Raw genomic sequence first — 18,187 nt, 5'->3', positions numbered from 1 at the left:
ACACACTCACATACACCATTTCACGTCAGAAACAGCACGTTTCCAAACACTCAAACTCCTGTGTTTCTCAGCCCTGAAATTTTTGACATTTAGTGATTCAATTAATCAGAAGCATCAACAAAAGATACCTACACAACTGAACACTAGGATTCAAAAATTAAATAGCACACTCTAAATAATACAGTAATGCGCAGAAGGAAGTAACTGTGTCATATTACTTAACAAGAAAGACATTTTACACACTTCGATACAAATAATAATCACATTTATGAGACAAACACAAATGCTTCAGCTAATAAGTGGTAAGTGTTGCTGATTCAACCAAAAGAGGTTTCAACTTGGATAACATAAGTCAAATAATCCCAACACACTGACAGAATTACAGAAATATACTTTTCAAAATCACAAACGACAATTCGTTAAAAACAAGTTTCTACACATTGATTTTAAACACATCCCCTGCTTCCCTTCCTTACCTGGACTGCATATCTTGCTGGGCTCTGGCCTGACTGGCTTCTGCCGGAGGAGAGGTGTGAGTGACCCGCTGTTGGAGCTCCACCAAGGACTGGTAATACTGTTGTTGATGGTGTTGTTGCTGCTTGTAGCGAGACAAACTGAAAAACAGCCCTAGAATGGCTTTTAAGTTTCCATTTCTTATTTCTGTATCAAAGGGAAAATATAAAAACAGTATCATGTGAAGTGAATATGGTTTTTATTTTTATTTTTTTACAAATGAAATTCTAGATGCCATTCTCTTAGACGGTATATCTATGAGTGTAGAAATGCAATTTGATTCTCTCGGTCATAAACGCAAGCACATCTGAATTTCTGAAACATGCTAATGTTTCCAAATGCTTGAAATTTCAGGGAGAAAGTGAAGGGACGGTGGGTACAGAGAACAAGTTTACTTGAGTGATGCCCTTTGCTGACCCTAAACTACAATTTTCTAGAGTTAACTTCTTCTTGGAAATGGATGGGCTCTCTGTCTTGTGCTAGTCATTTGACTTAGTACTCTGCTTCCCTCACAAATACACACAGCTGTTACCCACAAAGTGATGGCTGTGAACCAAAGAAAGAAAGCCACTTAAATGTCATTGTCCTGCATTATAAATACTGATGGGTTGGGTGCAACTCATAATAGCAATTGAATTTATAGCAGTCAACATTCCTTCTAAACAGCCACCACACAGCTTATTAAGATACATATATATAGATATACACACATACTATATATACTCCAAAAAGCTGAGCACGTCATAGGTATCAATTTTAGGTGGTCCGATTCTTTTATTTTTAATTCAGGGTATATATCAATAAATAATAAAGATCAGTTTACTCTTGACTTCAGATCAAATGAAAATCCTAATCCTAACACATGGGTCTGTGTGAATTTTTCTAATATGGAAGAAAAAATTCAAATGCACCGTGTAAGCTACACACTGAGACTTTTTCCAGGCTTTTTCTCTTGAACTTACGACTGGAAAAATGGGAAGAGGTAGAGTAAAGCTCGAAATAAGGCCATGCAGCCAGTAACCGTATTTCGAGCAAAGCCTGCTATTGGCAATACAGCACACCCTGCCGTGAGGTCAAGGCTTTGCACCTCTCCTGGAGTTTAGGAACATTGATAAACTATTTAGAATTCTTGCTCTCTGATGGTTTCTATAGTCGTACAAACTATGCAGCGGAATTAGTCAGATAAAATGAGGCTCTAAGTTTTTCTTCTATTTTTTCACCCAAACTTTCCTCACAGTTGGCATAACATAGAAGAGTGTGGCTGACCAGTATGAGGCTACAGTGAGAAAGTATTTTTTTACGTAAACCTGAATGATCTTAGAATTTTAAAGTGTTTCTTGTTGTATTATGACGCATGGTTAATTAATTTAGAACGTCACTTTGAGCATTCATATATTTTAGAAAATAAATAAATATCCATAGGTTTCTGTTAATAAAGAATGTCATGTGAGAAGGAAGATGTATATAAAATAGTAGCATTTTTAGCTTGCTTTTAACCACTTAGACAGTAAAATATCCTGGGGAATTTTATCAAGTTTTATTCTAAGTAACAGAACAACCAGTGAGGTCTGAGCCTAAGCTTTTTGGCTATTAAATATATAATTTAATATTAGACATTATAAAATATAAATATAATGAAAAGGGGGAGGGTAGGGGGAAAATAGAGACAACTGTAGCTGAACAAGAATAAAAAATTAATTAAAAATAATGAAATGTAATATAAAAGAAAATCTAAACGGAGAAAAATGGAGAAAAGTCCGTCAGTAATTCTACTAAATATCCATTATGTTTGAAAAGCCAACACAATTTCTTTTTCCAATAATAGCAAACACTTGAAAACTTAGAATTATCTAGTATTTCTAGTGCCTGTGAGACAAAAAGCCTTTTCAGAGCAAACTGATTGTAGTAGAAACTTTAAGCAATCTAAATGTTCACAGTGTTTAACAGTAGCTAGAAGAATTTTTTAGCACAAGGATTAATATTCTAATTAAAAATGGTTGTTGTTAATACAGATCTCAAAGGACTTGCTATTTTATAACTTTAGCAATTGGTTTTTGTTAACAGTACTTGACAATTTTCCTCTCTCTCTCTCTCTCTCTCTCTCTCTCTCTCTCTATATATATATATATATATATATATATATATATATATATATATATATGGTAGACAAAGATTCAAAAAAAGATGACAGAACTAGTTGTCTTTTTCTATTTTTCTATATTCAATTTGAATGATGATCTTTTAAACATTAATGATTTAAAGCCTTTATACATAACAGTTATTAAATACTGTTAGTGCTAATTATTTAAGAGCTCATGCTGACTTATTTAAAATTATGGAATATTTAAACTAGAATTGCCAATTTGATCATATTGATAAAATATTTGAGCATTATACTATCATTACCTGTATTTAAATCTATTTATCTATCTATCCACCAAATTCTAAAACTACTCCACTCTAAAAATACTGTACACTGGTGACATTATAAAAATGTTCTGTTAATTTGCCCCCCTCCCATATACTCAGTAATATAAAAAGCAATTAACTAAAGCATACATTAATAACCATTGTTTTTACATTTCTATTAGTTTAGAAACTTTCCTCATTTCCTTTATTGTACTGAGGAGCTATGCACTTTCAACTTACTTTTCTTGCATTATAATGAAAACATCTTTTACAAACTCGGGCATCATCTGTGACAACTGCGCTTTTTCTTACCTTCGGCAGACAGACCTTGAACATTGACTCCTCTGGCTGCTAGAAAACTAAGGCAGACATCAACATTCTCAATCTGTAACACAGAAAGCAGGGAAAAAGGAACTTAGAGCATTATATTTAAATAAATAAACAAGCTAGAATAAAACCAGGGAGAAAGATAAGGAAAGAATGAATGCTTTACATTCATTTCATACTAGAGATCTTTACCAGAGTTTAACTAGAATTATTTTGGGTAATTGCAGGATGAATATAAAGCGTGCATTGTCCTGTCTGGTACTTACAAACAATTCATAAAGGCCTAGTCAAGAATGGCATTCTTACAGATTAGCAACCCACCTACTCATAAAACCTGATTGTTGTGATTCACGAATGAGATCGCTTCACAAATGAGTCTCAACTAAATCGCCCACACAGGAGGACACGGTTGCTGGTGTGAGTCTTGGAATGTTAGGATGTGGGTATTTGAGATTCAACCAGTAATATCTGTTAAGTATGCCTAAAGATAAATAAGATGGACAAGGAGTTGATACAACATGTGTGGGATGAAGCATATTTTCATCCTAAACCACAGCAAGTCTTTATTTTTAAAACTGTATTTGTATTTTTTTTAAGATTTTATTTATTTATTTTTAGACAGAGGGCAAGGGAGGGAGAAAGAGAGGGAGAGAAATATCAATGTGTGGTTGCCTCCCACGTGCCCCCCACTGGGGACCTGGAGCACAACCCAGGCATGTGCCCTGACTGGGAATCAAACCGGTGACCCTCTGGTTTGCAAATACACACAGTCCACTGAGCCACACCAGCAAGGGCGAAACTGTATTTGTGTTTCTATAGTTGGTTGAATAATTCTCTGATTAAATACACATGTTGCCTTTGTAATTTAAAAGTCTGATGCCATGGCTTTTAAATAGTTTCAGTATGATAACCAGCTTGTTAACAACTTAGCGTGACAAAACCCCCCAATGATTTGTGTTGATTCACAAGCTGATCTCAACATTGGCCATGGTGTTATACTGCAGTTAAATGTCTAAGTCTTTCTTAAAAGAGTGTGGGAGACTAGACAGTTCCAGTTCTTCATGATCATCTCCCTGGGTTTTTGGTATTCCATAAATATTGAAATTCTAAAGTAATTAGGAGGTTTAAAGTTAATACTTGGCAAGGTATTGTTTTCTGTCTCATGATGTTCACATCAAAAGCTATGCACGAGGACAAATGGAGTTCTGCCAAAGTCCTCTCTAGCTTAGCTTCATAGCAAGGTCAAAGTGTCTCTTAAAAATAAAAAGAAAAAAGAGATTCAAGGACCTATCTTACAAAATAGATAGCTATTTATGCTCCTTTTTAAATGTAATTTTGTATAAAATTAATGGTATCCCATGAGATAGTCTTTGCTTCAAAATGATTATAGCCAGGGTATACACATGTATTCTGAGAAAAATTCATTTTTATATTGATTCATTTCAAAAGGAGTTTAACTTAAATGATTCTATTGAAAAAATAACAGAGTTGAAGGTGCTGAATATCACATGACCAACCTCAGTCTATCTTCCTCTTTACAGATTAAGCAACTGACCTGCCGAGATGGTCTCACATAGAGATGAGCAAGAGAAGCCAACAAAATAGTATATACGACGTAATGCTCAAGTTATATGAAATTCAGGGTGAGCAGAACTAAACTGTGAAAACAAAAGTTAGAATAGTGATGGACGATGGAGGGACACCATCTGGACAGGGGCATGGGAGACCAGGCAGGCTGGCAGTGTCCTTCATTGGGATCTGAGCGATGACGACCCCAGTGTATACACAGTGTAAAAAATTGGTCAGCTATATACTGAAGACTGCAGGGCTTTATACACTTTCTGTCTGTTTTACCTCAATTTCTATTGGAGTACTTTACACTCCCCTACGTAAGTTTTACTTGAATTAAGAATAAAAGTAACATGATGACCGTTTGTTTTGTTGAGAATAGACGCTAGGCGTACAAGGATAGAATTATGGAAACATGTTAGGTGGCTGTTGCAAGTAATGAAAGTGGAAGATTATCATGTTCCAGATAAAGGTGATGAGAAATGGTCTGATTCTGGATACATTTTGAAGAAAGCTAACAGGAAGATATGGCATAAAAAAAGAGAGGAGTCAAAGATGACTCCATGGTTTTTGGCCTCAGCAAATTGATGGATGAAGTCTTTGTCCATTAAAATGGAAAAAGACATAGATAAAATGGGAAAAGTCAACAAGGAGTTGACTTTTGGACATGTTGTCTCATCTGTTGGACACGCACATGGAGATTTTGAATAGGCCGTTGGACACACAAGCTGCAGTTTAATGAAGAGGTTTGGGAGTATAGTTCTAAATTTGGAAGTCATCCTCATACATATGGTAATTAAAACCATGAGGCTAGATTGAATCACCAAGAGGGTGCAGATATAAAAAAGAAGAAGAAACAAACTCTGAGCCCTAGGAGACTATGACTGGAAAGAAGAGAAGGAACCACCAGAGGAGACTGAGCTCCATTCGCAGTGGTAATGAAAGAAAGTCCCTCAGAGTGCTGTGGCAGCACGTTTCTCACGTGACCGGGTCACAGTCGCATGCACAGTGCATGGACAGTCACTCCAGGACTTTTACTTGCCTATGACTCTGCCGTGCACGATTTCTTGGGTCCTTTGTTTGCAGCTTACATTTTACTGGCATGGAACACCTATGTAGCCTCTCTTTTTCTTGTTGAGTTTAAACATGGTTAGATAACTATAAAATACTGACTTTATAAAGGAAACAAAACAAAAAGATTCTAAGTTCTAGATATGGTCAGTATTTTCAGAAGTTTCAAAATGCATGGGCACATTGAGCCATGAGGGTTTGGGGGATTCTACAGAAATTGTTAATGTTACACAATGGCCTAACCAAAACCACAATTTTGTTGGAATTGCTCTGAAAATGGACTGCTGTGTACATTCACTTTGTTGAAGAGACTAAATAAATTCAATATAAGGCCCATACTTTACGATTGAGTAGTTTGTACTTGTACAATTAATATTAGTGTCTTGAAACATGATAATTTAATTTTGTTTAGATTCTATAAAATCAAACTATTCATTTATTCAGTCTTCAAACATTTATCACACTTACTTTACTCCTGGAATTATGCTCAGTACTGCAGATACAAGTTTCAAGGCAGAGTCACTATTCTTATATTTTCTAAAGAAGATTGACTGATTTCTACTATCTTCCACTATTCCCATGAAAAAATGGGAGCCATTTTTCAAAACAAAAATTTCCTTGTCTAATTTCATAATTGTATACTTATCTTAAACTTAGTAAGTATTAACATCTCTATTGCTAAATTACAAATTGGGTTTCAAATGAGGAACAGTTAGAGTGTGTATTAAAAATACTAGTATTTATTCATTTTAGTGTTGAATAAAATAGTCCCACAAAATACAGAGTCTTTAATTAGCACAGCTCTTTACTGAACTCACACACTTTAACCGGCATGTTTTATGACACTGAGCCTTTCGGTATTTTTATTATAATATCGGTATAACCTGTTTTGGGAAAAGTAACTGGAGGAATCTTTCACAATATTAACAAAGTTGCATCTTGTCCATTCACAGGTTTCCTTCACTTTTTCTTATGGGTATGTAATAGAAATTATATTTAGGTACTATATATGTGGATATAATTAATATCACCTTTATAGTTATCGATTCAATTTAAACCACAGCACCAACACAATGATTAATAAATTCATCAGCCACTAGTGACTCTTCAGTATGTGTAAGAGCTCGGACAAGCAGTGAAGGGATATAAAAATGAATTATAAGGTCTTTGCCTATGCGAGCTTCTGAAACAGCCAGAGACAAAAATGATTCATAAATTACCACAACACACACTCCAAAAGAGAAGTATAAACAACACTGTATGTCAGTGAAGAGAAAGGACTTACTAACTTGCACTACACATCTGCGGAAGCTTCACAGAAGAAGCATCATTTAGACTCAAAAACTAAGTCTGATTTTGATAAGGTGAAGCAGGCATCTGAAGGAGAGGCGGGTATGCCTATCAGAGCAACGAAAAGTGGAAGTGCTCACAAGGATGCTTGAAAACAGATCATGCCAATCTTTACTTTCTGCAATGAGGTTTACAGAGCTAAATTTAGCCTCCCGTTAAACAGCTCTGTTGCCCCTTGGATTCTCTAAAACTACTGCAATATAATAAAAAGTTAAGTAATTATAAACCAGGAAGCAGGCATAATACTTCACACAGTCCTCTCTACAGACATAATGCGTCCTGGTTATGGTACGTCTTCAGTGCTGGGAACTGCTGCTGTGAGTCACACACAGAGACTGTCTAGAATATAAAATGTCCTTAACTTTTTCTGGATGGTGAATTGTTTTCTGACTTGTGCTATTTTTGATTAACTTACACTTCCTGTTTTTCATTATAAACTTGTGCTGTAGTGCCATTATATAATTAAATAACTGTGATTTCAACTAAAAAATATAGGTAAGATGACTCAGTTTGAGCAAACTCCTACCCTACCATAGAATTCAAAGAGTTATATAGATTTTTAGCCCAAGATAATTACCCAGATATAAAGTTGTCTGGTGAATTAAAATAAAATGCAGTAATATTTTTGCATTCAATAACATTGGTTAAGATGTTAATTTTCACTCACATAATTATTAGTTCAGTCTTTTCTCCTTTCCTCAAAGAAATCGCCCCATAGCCCACGGAGGTCTTTCCTTTTCACGTGGTGGCTGCTGGGCCCTTTGTTTGGCTTTATATTTATTCCCACATGAGCAGACCCACTACACTGATTGCATACAAACAGAGAAAAGGACAATATAAAGGACTTATTATTCCTTTTAGAGTGACTCTGTAGCTGGCCGAAGCCTGGTTCATGTTGCAAAGAAAGAGAACTTCCTCTCCAGAAAATTCCACTGCTTTAAGGAATTTATTCCAAATAATTAGACAAGTGCTCCAATGTCTACAAAAGTACTTGAAGGTTCACCAAAAAAAAGAGAAAAGTTACTTACAAGATTATTAATAACACCAAATGTTTAAAACAACCCAAATATCCACAAAAAGATGCTATTTAACTAGATCCCGTTGGAGAGTGATCCAAGATGGTGGACTAGGAGGAACCTGCACTCACCTCCTCCCAGGACCACAACAAAACTAGAGCTAAGTTAGAAAACAATCAACCTAGATAACCATCTGAAGACTAACTGAACAGAATTAACTAAGGATTTACAAAAGAAGCCACCTCCAGACTGGCGGGGTAGGGGGCTGGTCAGAGATGGAAAAGGGCTGGCCCTGCACCCAAGTGCAGTGGCTGAGAATCCAGAGACATACCTCAGCCACTAACGTCCCCCTGAGGAGTGTCACGTCTCAACCTCAAGCCAGGCTCAACAGCCCAGAACACCAGAGCCAGGAAGAAGAGCCCAAATAGCATCTGGCAGTGAAAATCAGTGGGGATTCCTGTCTGCCTGGGTGAGATGGGAGACTGCCAGAAACCCTGGTATCCTCTTAAAGGGAAAGTACACAAAATCTTGCTCATAGGCACTCACCCTGGCTCCAGCGAAGGGATGGCGGCTCAGAGGGTGCTGGAGTCACACAGAGAGAGAATGAGTTGTGTAGCTTCACGGAGAGGGCTAGAGGGACAGCCACCAATGTCCGTGTTGAGCCCCTCTCTCACACAGCCCACAGATGCCATCTTTCCTGGTCAAGCACTCCCTTCACATGGCTTTAGCCTTGGGAGCTACACTAGCCCCACCCTGACAACTCCCTGCTGCGGCCCTTCCCTGCCAAGTTCCTGCAGGCTATGGGCTCTGCTTGCAGCCACCAGTCTAGGCCCGCATTTCAGTCTTTCTTGAAAAACTCTTGAGGAATTCCAGGCAAGCTGGGGTGGGGTGGCACCAGAGACACACTGGAGACTGAACTGTGTGGCTGTAGGATGAAGGCCATTTTTCCCATGCCTCCAACCAGCTCCTGTGTTGGGACTGCCCCCCTGCATTAGCCTGGGGAGTTGTACTAGCTCCACCCTGCTGACTCCCTGAGACCACACCCCAACCCAAAGGTCGGAAGGCCACAGGTGGGTGGTGGCTAGCCTCAGTGTACCATGAGACTATTTCCCAGTGAACTCAGACCCAGAACTGACACACCAAGTTCAAATCTGAATTAACCTGGTGTCTACCACTTGCCCCTACTTGGTGCTTAGCTGAGTTTTTCACATGCAGATTGTCACATGCAACTCAGGTACGGCCCAGGCTCTTTTGGTGGCTGAGACTAAAGGATAGCTGGCAGGTGATGGTAAGTCTTGGGGTGCCTTGGGCCTTTTGCTGACCTGCCCCAGGCCCGGTACTGGTGGCAGCTGGCCTCAGTATGCAGCTTGGTCTCTCCCACCTGTATCCAGATACACACAAATTGAAAGGGACAGATAAAGATATTTCATGCAAACAGGACCAAAAAAGTTGAGGCAACAATACTTATATCAAACAAAATAGGCTTTAAAACAAAGGCTATTGTAAGAGACAAAGAAGGACCCTACATAATGTAAAGGGATCAATCCAACAAGAGGATATAATCCTTATAACATTTATGCACCCAATATGGGAGCATCTAAATGTGTAAAGCAAACATTGATGGACATAAAGGGAGAGATAGTAATACTGTCCTAGTAGGGGACTTTAAACACTCCACTGACATCAATGGATAGATTTGCCAGATAGAAAATCAACAAGGAAACAGTGACCTTAAATGACACATGAGACCCGATGGATTTAATTGATATTTTTAGAGCATTTTACCCCGAAGCAGCAGAATATACATTCTTTTCCAAGTGCACATGGAACATTTTTCAGAACAGACCACATGTTAGGATACAAAATAAGTCTCAATAAATTTAAGAAGACTGAAATCATATCAAGCATCTTCTCCAACCACAATGGTATGAAACCAAAAATCCATTACAACAAGAAATCTGAAAAACACACAAACACATGGAGTCTAAACAACATGCTACTAAACAGTGACTGAGTTAACAGTGAGATCAAGGAAGAAGTCAAGATGCCTTAGGACAAATGAAGATCAACACATTACAACCCAAAATCTACGGGTCAGGCCTAAGAGGGAAATTCATAGTATTACAGACCTATCTCAAAAAAAAAAAAAAAAAGGAAAGGAAAAAAAGAAAACTCTTAAATAAACAACCTAATTTTACACCTGAAGGAACTAAAAATAATAACAACAGAGTCCAAAGTGAATAGATGGAAGGAAATAATAAAGATCAGAGCAAAAATAAATGAAATCAGTCCTGGCTGGTGTGGCTCAGTGGATTGAGTGCTTGCCTATGAACCAAAGGGTCACCAGTTCAATTCACAGTCAGGGTACATGCCTGGGTTATGGGCCAGGTCCCCAGTAGGGGGCACATGAGAGGCAACCACACTTTGATGTTTCTCTCCCTCTTTTTCTCCCTCCCTTCCCCTTTGTCTAAAAATAAATAAATAAAATCTTTAAAAGAAATAAACAGAATCTTGTCTAACCCCCCCCCACACACACACACACAATTCCCTGACCAGTGTGGCTCGATTGGGGCATTGTCCCATGCACCAAAAGGCTGTGTATCAATTCCTGGTCAGGGCACATGTCTAGGTTATGTGTTTGATCTTTGGTTGGGGTGCGTATGGGAAGCAACCAATCAACTTTTCTCTCTCACATAGACGTTTCTCTCTCTTTCTCTCTTTTTCTCTTCTTCCCCCTTACCCCCTTCCTATTTCTCTAAAAGCAATGAAAAAATGCCCCTGGGTATGAATAAATGGAAAGCTATATTAAAAAAACTAAACATCAACAAAACCAAGATCTGGTTCTTTGAACATATAAACAAAACTGATGACCCTTTAACCAGACTCATTAAGAAAAAAAGAGCGAGGACCCAAATAAATGATGTCAGAAATGAAAGAGAAGTAACAACCACCACCACAGAAATACAAATGATTATAAGGAAATACTATGGACAATTATATGCCAATAAATTTGACGGGTTGGAAGAAATGGATGAATTCCTAGAAACATACACTTTCTAAGACTGGATCAAGAAGAAACAGAAAATCTGAACAGATCAATTACAACCAATGAAATCAAAGAAATAAAAAAAAAAAACACTCCCAACAAACGAAAGTCCTAGAACAGATGGTTTCACAGGTAAATTTTGCCAAATATTCAAAGAAGAATTAACACCTTCCCTTCTCCAACTATTCCAAAAAACTGCAAAAGAGGGGAAGATTCCTAAGCTGATTTTATGAGGCCAGCATTATCCTAATTCTAAAGCCAGATAAAGATACGACAAAGAAAGAAAATTATAAGCCAATATCCCTGATGAACATAGATGCAAAAATCCTCAACAATATATGAACAAACCACATTCGGCAATACATCAAAAAGATCACACCCCATGAGCAAGTAGGATTTATTCCTGAAATGCAAGCCCGGTTCAATATCCACAAATCAATCGACACGATCCACCACATAAATAAATAAAGTAAAAAGTATTTCCTTCAAAATGAAGGAAAAATAGATACAGAAAAGGACTTGATAAAATCTAGCACCCACTTATGATAAAAACTCTCAGTACAGTGGGACCGGAGGGAACATACCGCAACATAATAAAGATTATACATGACAAACTCAAGTTAACATCATACTAGATGGGGAAAACTAGAGCATTATCCTTAAGATCAGGACTAAGACGGAGATGCCCATGTTACCACTTTTATTCAACATAGCACCGGAAGTAGAAGCCTTAGCCACGGAAATAAAAAGCATACACATTGGAAAGGAAGAAGTATACTGTCATTATTTGCAGATGACATGATAAAGAACCAAATTCCACCAAAAATAAACTACTAGAACTGATAAACTCAGTAATGTAGTAAGATAAAAAAATAAATATTCAAAAATTGTTTGCATTTTATACACCAGTAATGATCTGAAATGAAACTGAGTAAACAGTCCTATTTGCAATAGCATCAAAAACAAAATAAAATACCTACGAATAAATTTAACAAAGGAAGTAAAAGACCAGTATTCAAAACATTATAAAATACTAAAGGAAGAAACTGAGGAAGATACAAATAAATGGAAGCATATAGTATGCTTATGGATAGGAAGAATTAACATGGTTAAAATATCCATACTATGCACATCAATCTGTAGATTCAACTCAATTCCTATCAAAATACCCATGGTGGTTTTTTTCACAGAACTAGAACAATAATCCAAAAATTTATATAGAACCTCAAGACCCTGAATAGCCACAGCAATCTTGAGAAAGAAGAAAGTTGGAGGTATTACACTACCTGATATCAAATTCTACTGCAAGGCTATAGTAATCAAAACAGCATGGTATTGGCATAAGAAACAGATCGATGGAACAGAATAGAGAGCCCAGAAATAAACCCACACCTGTATGGTCAATTAGTATATGAAAAAGAAGGCAAGAACATACAATGGAGTAAAGAACACAGTCTATTCAATAAATGGTGTTTGGAAAATTAAACAGATATATGGAAAAAAAATGAAACTAGACCACCTTCTTACACCATCCACAAGAATAAACTCAAAATGGATTACAGACTTAAATGTAAAACTCCAAACCATAATGCTCCTAGAAGAAAACATGTCCAGTAGAATCACTGACATTTCTTTTAGCAATAGTTTTTCTCATATATCTCCTCAGTCAAGGGAAACAAAAGAAACACTAAACTAATGAGACTACATCAAATTAAAAGTTTTTGCACAGCAAAGGAAACCATCAACAAAATGAAAGGAGAAGCTACTGAATCAGAGAGGATATTCACCAATACTACAACTGGTAAGGGGTTAATATCCAAAATTTATAAGGAACTCATACAACTCAATACCATAAAAACAAACAATCCAATTAAAAAGTGGGCAGAGGTCCTGAATAGCCAGTGCTCCAAAAGAGGTCATTCAGATGGCCCACAGACACACGAAACAGTGGTTAATGGAACTAATTATCAAAGAAGTGCATATTAAAAGCCACAATGAGATATCACCTCACATGTGTCAGAATGACTAGCATCAATAAATCAACAAGCAACCAGAGCTGGAGAGGATGTGGAGAAAAGGGAAACCCTCATGCACGCTTGATGGGAATGTGGACTGGTGTGGCCACTACAGCAAACAGTATGGAATTGCCTCAAAAATTAAATATGGATCTACCTTATGACCCAGTGATTCCATTTCTGGGTCTGTATCAGGAGAAACTTGAAACACTAATTAGAAAGAACATACGCACTCCTATGCTCATTGCAGTGTTTTTACAATAGCCAAGATATGGAAGCGGTCAAGTGCCCATCAATAGATGAGTAAATTAAAAAGTGGTGGTACATAATAAACAATGAAACATAACTTGGCCATAAAGAAGAGTGAAATCTTTTGCAGCAGCATGGATAGACCTAGCTAAGTAAAATAAATCAGACAGAGAAAGACAAATACCATATGATTTCACTTGCATGTGAAATCTAAAGAGCAAAATAGAAACAGACTCATAAACACAGAGAACAGACTGATGGTTGCCAGGGGGAGGGGAGTAGGGGGGGCCTGGGTGAAAAAGGTGAATGGATTAAGAAGTACACATTGTTAGTTGCAAAACAGTCATGGGGATGTAGAACACAGCATAGGGAATATAGTCAACAGGATTGTGATAACTATGTATGTGCCAGGTCGGTGCCTGAAGTGATCTCAGGGAGGTCACTTTGTGAGAATATGATTGTCTAACCACTATGCCGTTCACCTGAAACTAATACAAAATGACATTACATGTAAACTGTAAATAAAAAATAAAATTTTAAAAATATAAAAAATGTTAAAAGTCATTGTCGAACCAGGAAAAAACAATTATTGGTTCATTAACACACTGCCAAGCCCTTAAAATATATATAGTTTTATAGGAGAGAGAGAGAGAATTCCAACATAATGCAAAAATGTTCCGGTCAGAGAAACACAGACACCTAGAGAAGCACACAGAAGGGTTTATTGCTGACTAGAGATCAAGGGACAAGAAAAGGAGAAAGTTAATATTATCTAAGACTCATCTAACATAGTTACAAAGACATTTTGTACTGAAGTTGCCATTACTGTGCCGTTTTAAAATCAGAAAAGCGTTATTAGATAATTAAATTGACACACTAAAGGTCACACAGACAGAATATGTCAAAACCAGAGTTCATCACATGAACCCCTAGATTTTTTCTGCTTAAAAGGAAGTCTGAGCTAGTCCCTAAAAGATTAGGAAGAGTGAATCAAATAAGAGGATGTGGTGTGAGGTGAACTCAAGAAAGAGCAAGACACGAACTGGTCACGGCTGAAAAACCATGCAAGGAATTCAGAGTAGCTGGGAATACTGAGAGTTGAAACTTACTTAAATCTTTCTCTACCACTTCTTTGTTGGCTGATGCAAAACCTGGCCTCTCCAAAGGTCGGTAGTTTTGGAGAGACCAGCTTAAGGAATTTACGTACTCTCGCAGGAGAGAGCAGGAGGAGGAAATTCCAGAAGCAAGAACCTTGAAAATTGTAACAATAGCCACAGGGGAGTGGGGAGGGGATAGTGGGGAGAGAGGTCTATAGGAGCTACTAGAAAGGACACAAGGACAAAATCAAGGGGGAGGGCAGAGGTGGGGGAGGGAGGTGGTTCTGCTGGGGTGGGGTGGAGGGATGGGGAGAAAAGGCATACAATTGTAACTGAATAAAAATAAATAAATAAATTTTCAAAATAAAAAAAAAGAGATTATACACCATAAAAAAAAAAAAAAAGAACCTTGAAACCTGCAGAAGAGCAGTGGCAGGAGACAGGCCACCGAGATAAACAGGACTGGATGAACCTCCACCACATCCTGCGAAGGGGCTGCATTTGATCTTAAATCACAGGAAGGTAAAGGTGCATTTCAAGCAAAAGAAAGAAATAATCAGTGTTGCATTGAAGACATACATTTTATATGACCACACGGTACATATATAGATTTATTAATAGATAGTGATACAAGTTTCAGAAATTGATTTCTGCCATATGATCTACAATGTACTCTGATTTTTAAAAATTCTATTTTAATGTATTTCATTTTAAAGTAGCATTTGTAACATATTGACTTCTTCACACACTGGGTGAAAAAGCTACAGTTTAAAATACCCCAAATTATATGTCAAGAACAGAAGTAGGAAAATGGTTTGGAAACTACTTCTTCCTCCCCTACTCCACAACTTAGCACAGGCAGAAAGTTCATAAAGCATTTTAAGTATGTATGTTATTTATTCCAAATCCAAAAAAAAAACACACCACCTTTTCATTTTCATCATAAACTCTGGTAAATTAGATATTACTTTTCCTACTCAATAGAGGCTTACAGAGATGACATACTTTTTTATAAATTTGCACAATCAATAAATAGCAGAGTCAGAAATAAAACTCAACCCTATCCGGGCCCAATAAGCTTGCTCTTTCTGCCACATGATGCTTCCTACCACTGTGATTAGGCATTCTGACTGAGCCATTTGCAGCCTCTGACTCCAGCTCTCTACGTGATTGACAGGTAGCTAGGACACAGTGTCTGGCACAACATAGGTGCTCAATAAATGTTTGGTTGAATATAAGGATGAAATTCTGTAATGTGATGATAAAGACAGAGGTAGTATGCAAAATCCACTTGTTTCATACCTATTCTAAGTTTACAAGATTTAAATGTTTCCAAATTATTTCTCAGATAGCCAATGCATTTTTAGATCTTGATGAACTAATATACAGAATGATTGACAAGGTCACAAGCCAAGGAATGCCTGTAATCACCAGAAGCCAAACCAGTTAAGGAACAGATTTTCCCTGCAACTTCTGGAGGAAACATCAGAAAGCTGAACCTTGATTTTGGCCTTGTGATACTGTTTTCAGACTTCTAGCCTCTAGAACTGGGAGAGATTAAATTCCTATTGTTTTAATCCACCAAGTTTGTGACAATTTGTTATAGCAGCCACAGGAAACTAATGTAATTATCTATTCACTAGAGCAGTGGATATGGTAACTATAGCAGGGATGAGCTGGGTTCTGCGAGCACGCAGACTTCCAGGCCTTGCCTCTGAGTTCGATTTCTTAAGTCTGTGAGGAGGGGAGGTGAACTGTACAGTTTATTCAGTTAATTAATTATATGCCTCATGTCACTGCAATGCTAAGCTGCATATTTTCCTTTCCCATTTAAAGATATCATAGTTTGTGCTGTGGGATAGGAAGAGGGGTAGGGGATAATAATTTTATTTCTCTCTTCAATTGGCCTTTCTGTTTAGTTGGTCTGTGGTTAGAAACAAGGAGTCAGTTTATTAATTAAGCACTTTCGTATAATAATTAAAAGTTTTGCAGTCACATAAAACTTGGTGTGCATACTAGTTCTGCAATTTACATATTATAGGAAATTGAGAAAGATTTTACATTCTGGAGGCTTCAGCTTCATTATTTGTAAAATGGGAGTGAATTAGTTCCTACATAATATATTATGTGAGGATCGAGGATGTTTATAAAGAGGTTAACTCTATACTAGGCATATATGTGTGAGTATACATATGAGGTCTGTCCAGAAGGTACCCAGCCATGTAATATGAAAAAGAGACCTTTATTGAAGAAGATACAAGATACAAGAAACATTGTACATAGGACAGTGACACCTCAGTCCTCTACAAAGTAGGCACCTTGGGACCTCACACAGTTCTCCCAGTTGCCATCAGCTGCCCTGTTGTATTTTCCTGAATCTCATCAACAGTCTGAAATCTCTTTCCTTTCAAAGGTGATCTTTAGTTTGGGGAAAAGTAAGAAGTCGCAGGGTACCAAATCTGGGCTATAGGGGATGCTGAGTCACCTAAGTGATTTGATGTTTCGCCAAAAAAAACCTATGCACAATGTGCGATGCATGAGCAGGCATGTTGTCATGATGAAGCCACAAATCACCAGTTGCCCATAGCTGTGGTCTTCTGAATCATCTGAATAGTCTCCACACAGGAATATTCAAGCTTAATGCAGAATTTGATACAGATTCCTTGCTCTACTCAGTCATTTTGAATGTGATGGCCACACAGTACACATGCTCACTCAGTGGTGAGCTGACTAGGACAGTGAAGTCGTCATCGTTCACACATGCACATTCCAGTCCACTCTTTGGCTGCCAGGTTACGTTGATGCCACCCAAACCAGTTTTCATTATATTAACAATAGTTGCACTTTTTCCAGACACACCTCATATATATACATACTAGGAATGCTTTATGTAAACACACATATACTGTAACAGAATTGCATGTGTGAATAGATAGATGTATATATACAGGTATAGACATAGACATGTAAAATTCATTAGGATTTTATTAGGTAAATTTTTTGTTAAAAATTCTACTATTCTACTTTACCTGACTTGGTAATTAGAGGATAGTGAACATTGTTTAATTTCTTTGTCAATTCTAGATGACATTAAATCTTCATTGTAAACTGTAATTGCCAATAGAAAGTGCGATAAATACAACATTAAAAATTACATCAGTATTAATTGCCTTGAAGATGTACTCTATGAGTTTTTAATAAATTCCTGCTTTTCAGTTTGTTTTAGACAATAAAACAAAACAAGGAATCCTACTTTTTTATTATGAAGTCATAAAACTGTTCTATGCTTGAATAATGTTTTTACTTGGGGTCAAAGTTAGATATAACAATTAATTATTTGCCAAATGTATAATTTCACTAAAAAATCTATAAATTATTATTTATCTCACATGTCCATTATCTCTTCCAACCCAAGTTTATATTCCTGCCTTTGATAGAAGAAATAAGTATAACGGTCAAGAAAATGCTTATTATATTGCAAGACTGGAAATAAGAGAGGGAGAGGGAGTCAGTGACGGGGAGGGG

General features: G+C 37.1%; 1 protein-coding gene across 2 annotated transcripts in view; it reads right to left on the bottom strand.

Annotated features, from left to right (window-relative positions):
- NAV3 (neuron navigator 3) overlaps nt 1–18,187 on the bottom strand; it is a 319,752-nt gene that overhangs the window by 203,967 nt on the left and 97,598 nt on the right. For both annotated transcript variants that reach the window (XM_053921041.1, XM_045187323.2), the window contains exons 4-5: nt 3,235–3,307; nt 477–660 (exon numbers count right to left, since the gene is read on the bottom strand). In XM_053921041.1, the coding sequence (XP_053777016.1) occupies nt 477–660; nt 3,235–3,307 (257 nt within the window). The remainder of the gene's footprint in view (nt 1–476; nt 661–3,234; nt 3,308–18,187) is intronic.

This window comes from Desmodus rotundus, chromosome 3 (genome assembly GCF_022682495.2).
Source record: "Desmodus rotundus isolate HL8 chromosome 3, HLdesRot8A.1, whole genome shotgun sequence".
In the NCBI taxonomy this organism is placed as follows: domain Eukaryota; kingdom Metazoa; phylum Chordata; class Mammalia; order Chiroptera; family Phyllostomidae; genus Desmodus; species Desmodus rotundus.
This window is presented reverse-complemented; position numbering and strand designations above follow the sequence as displayed.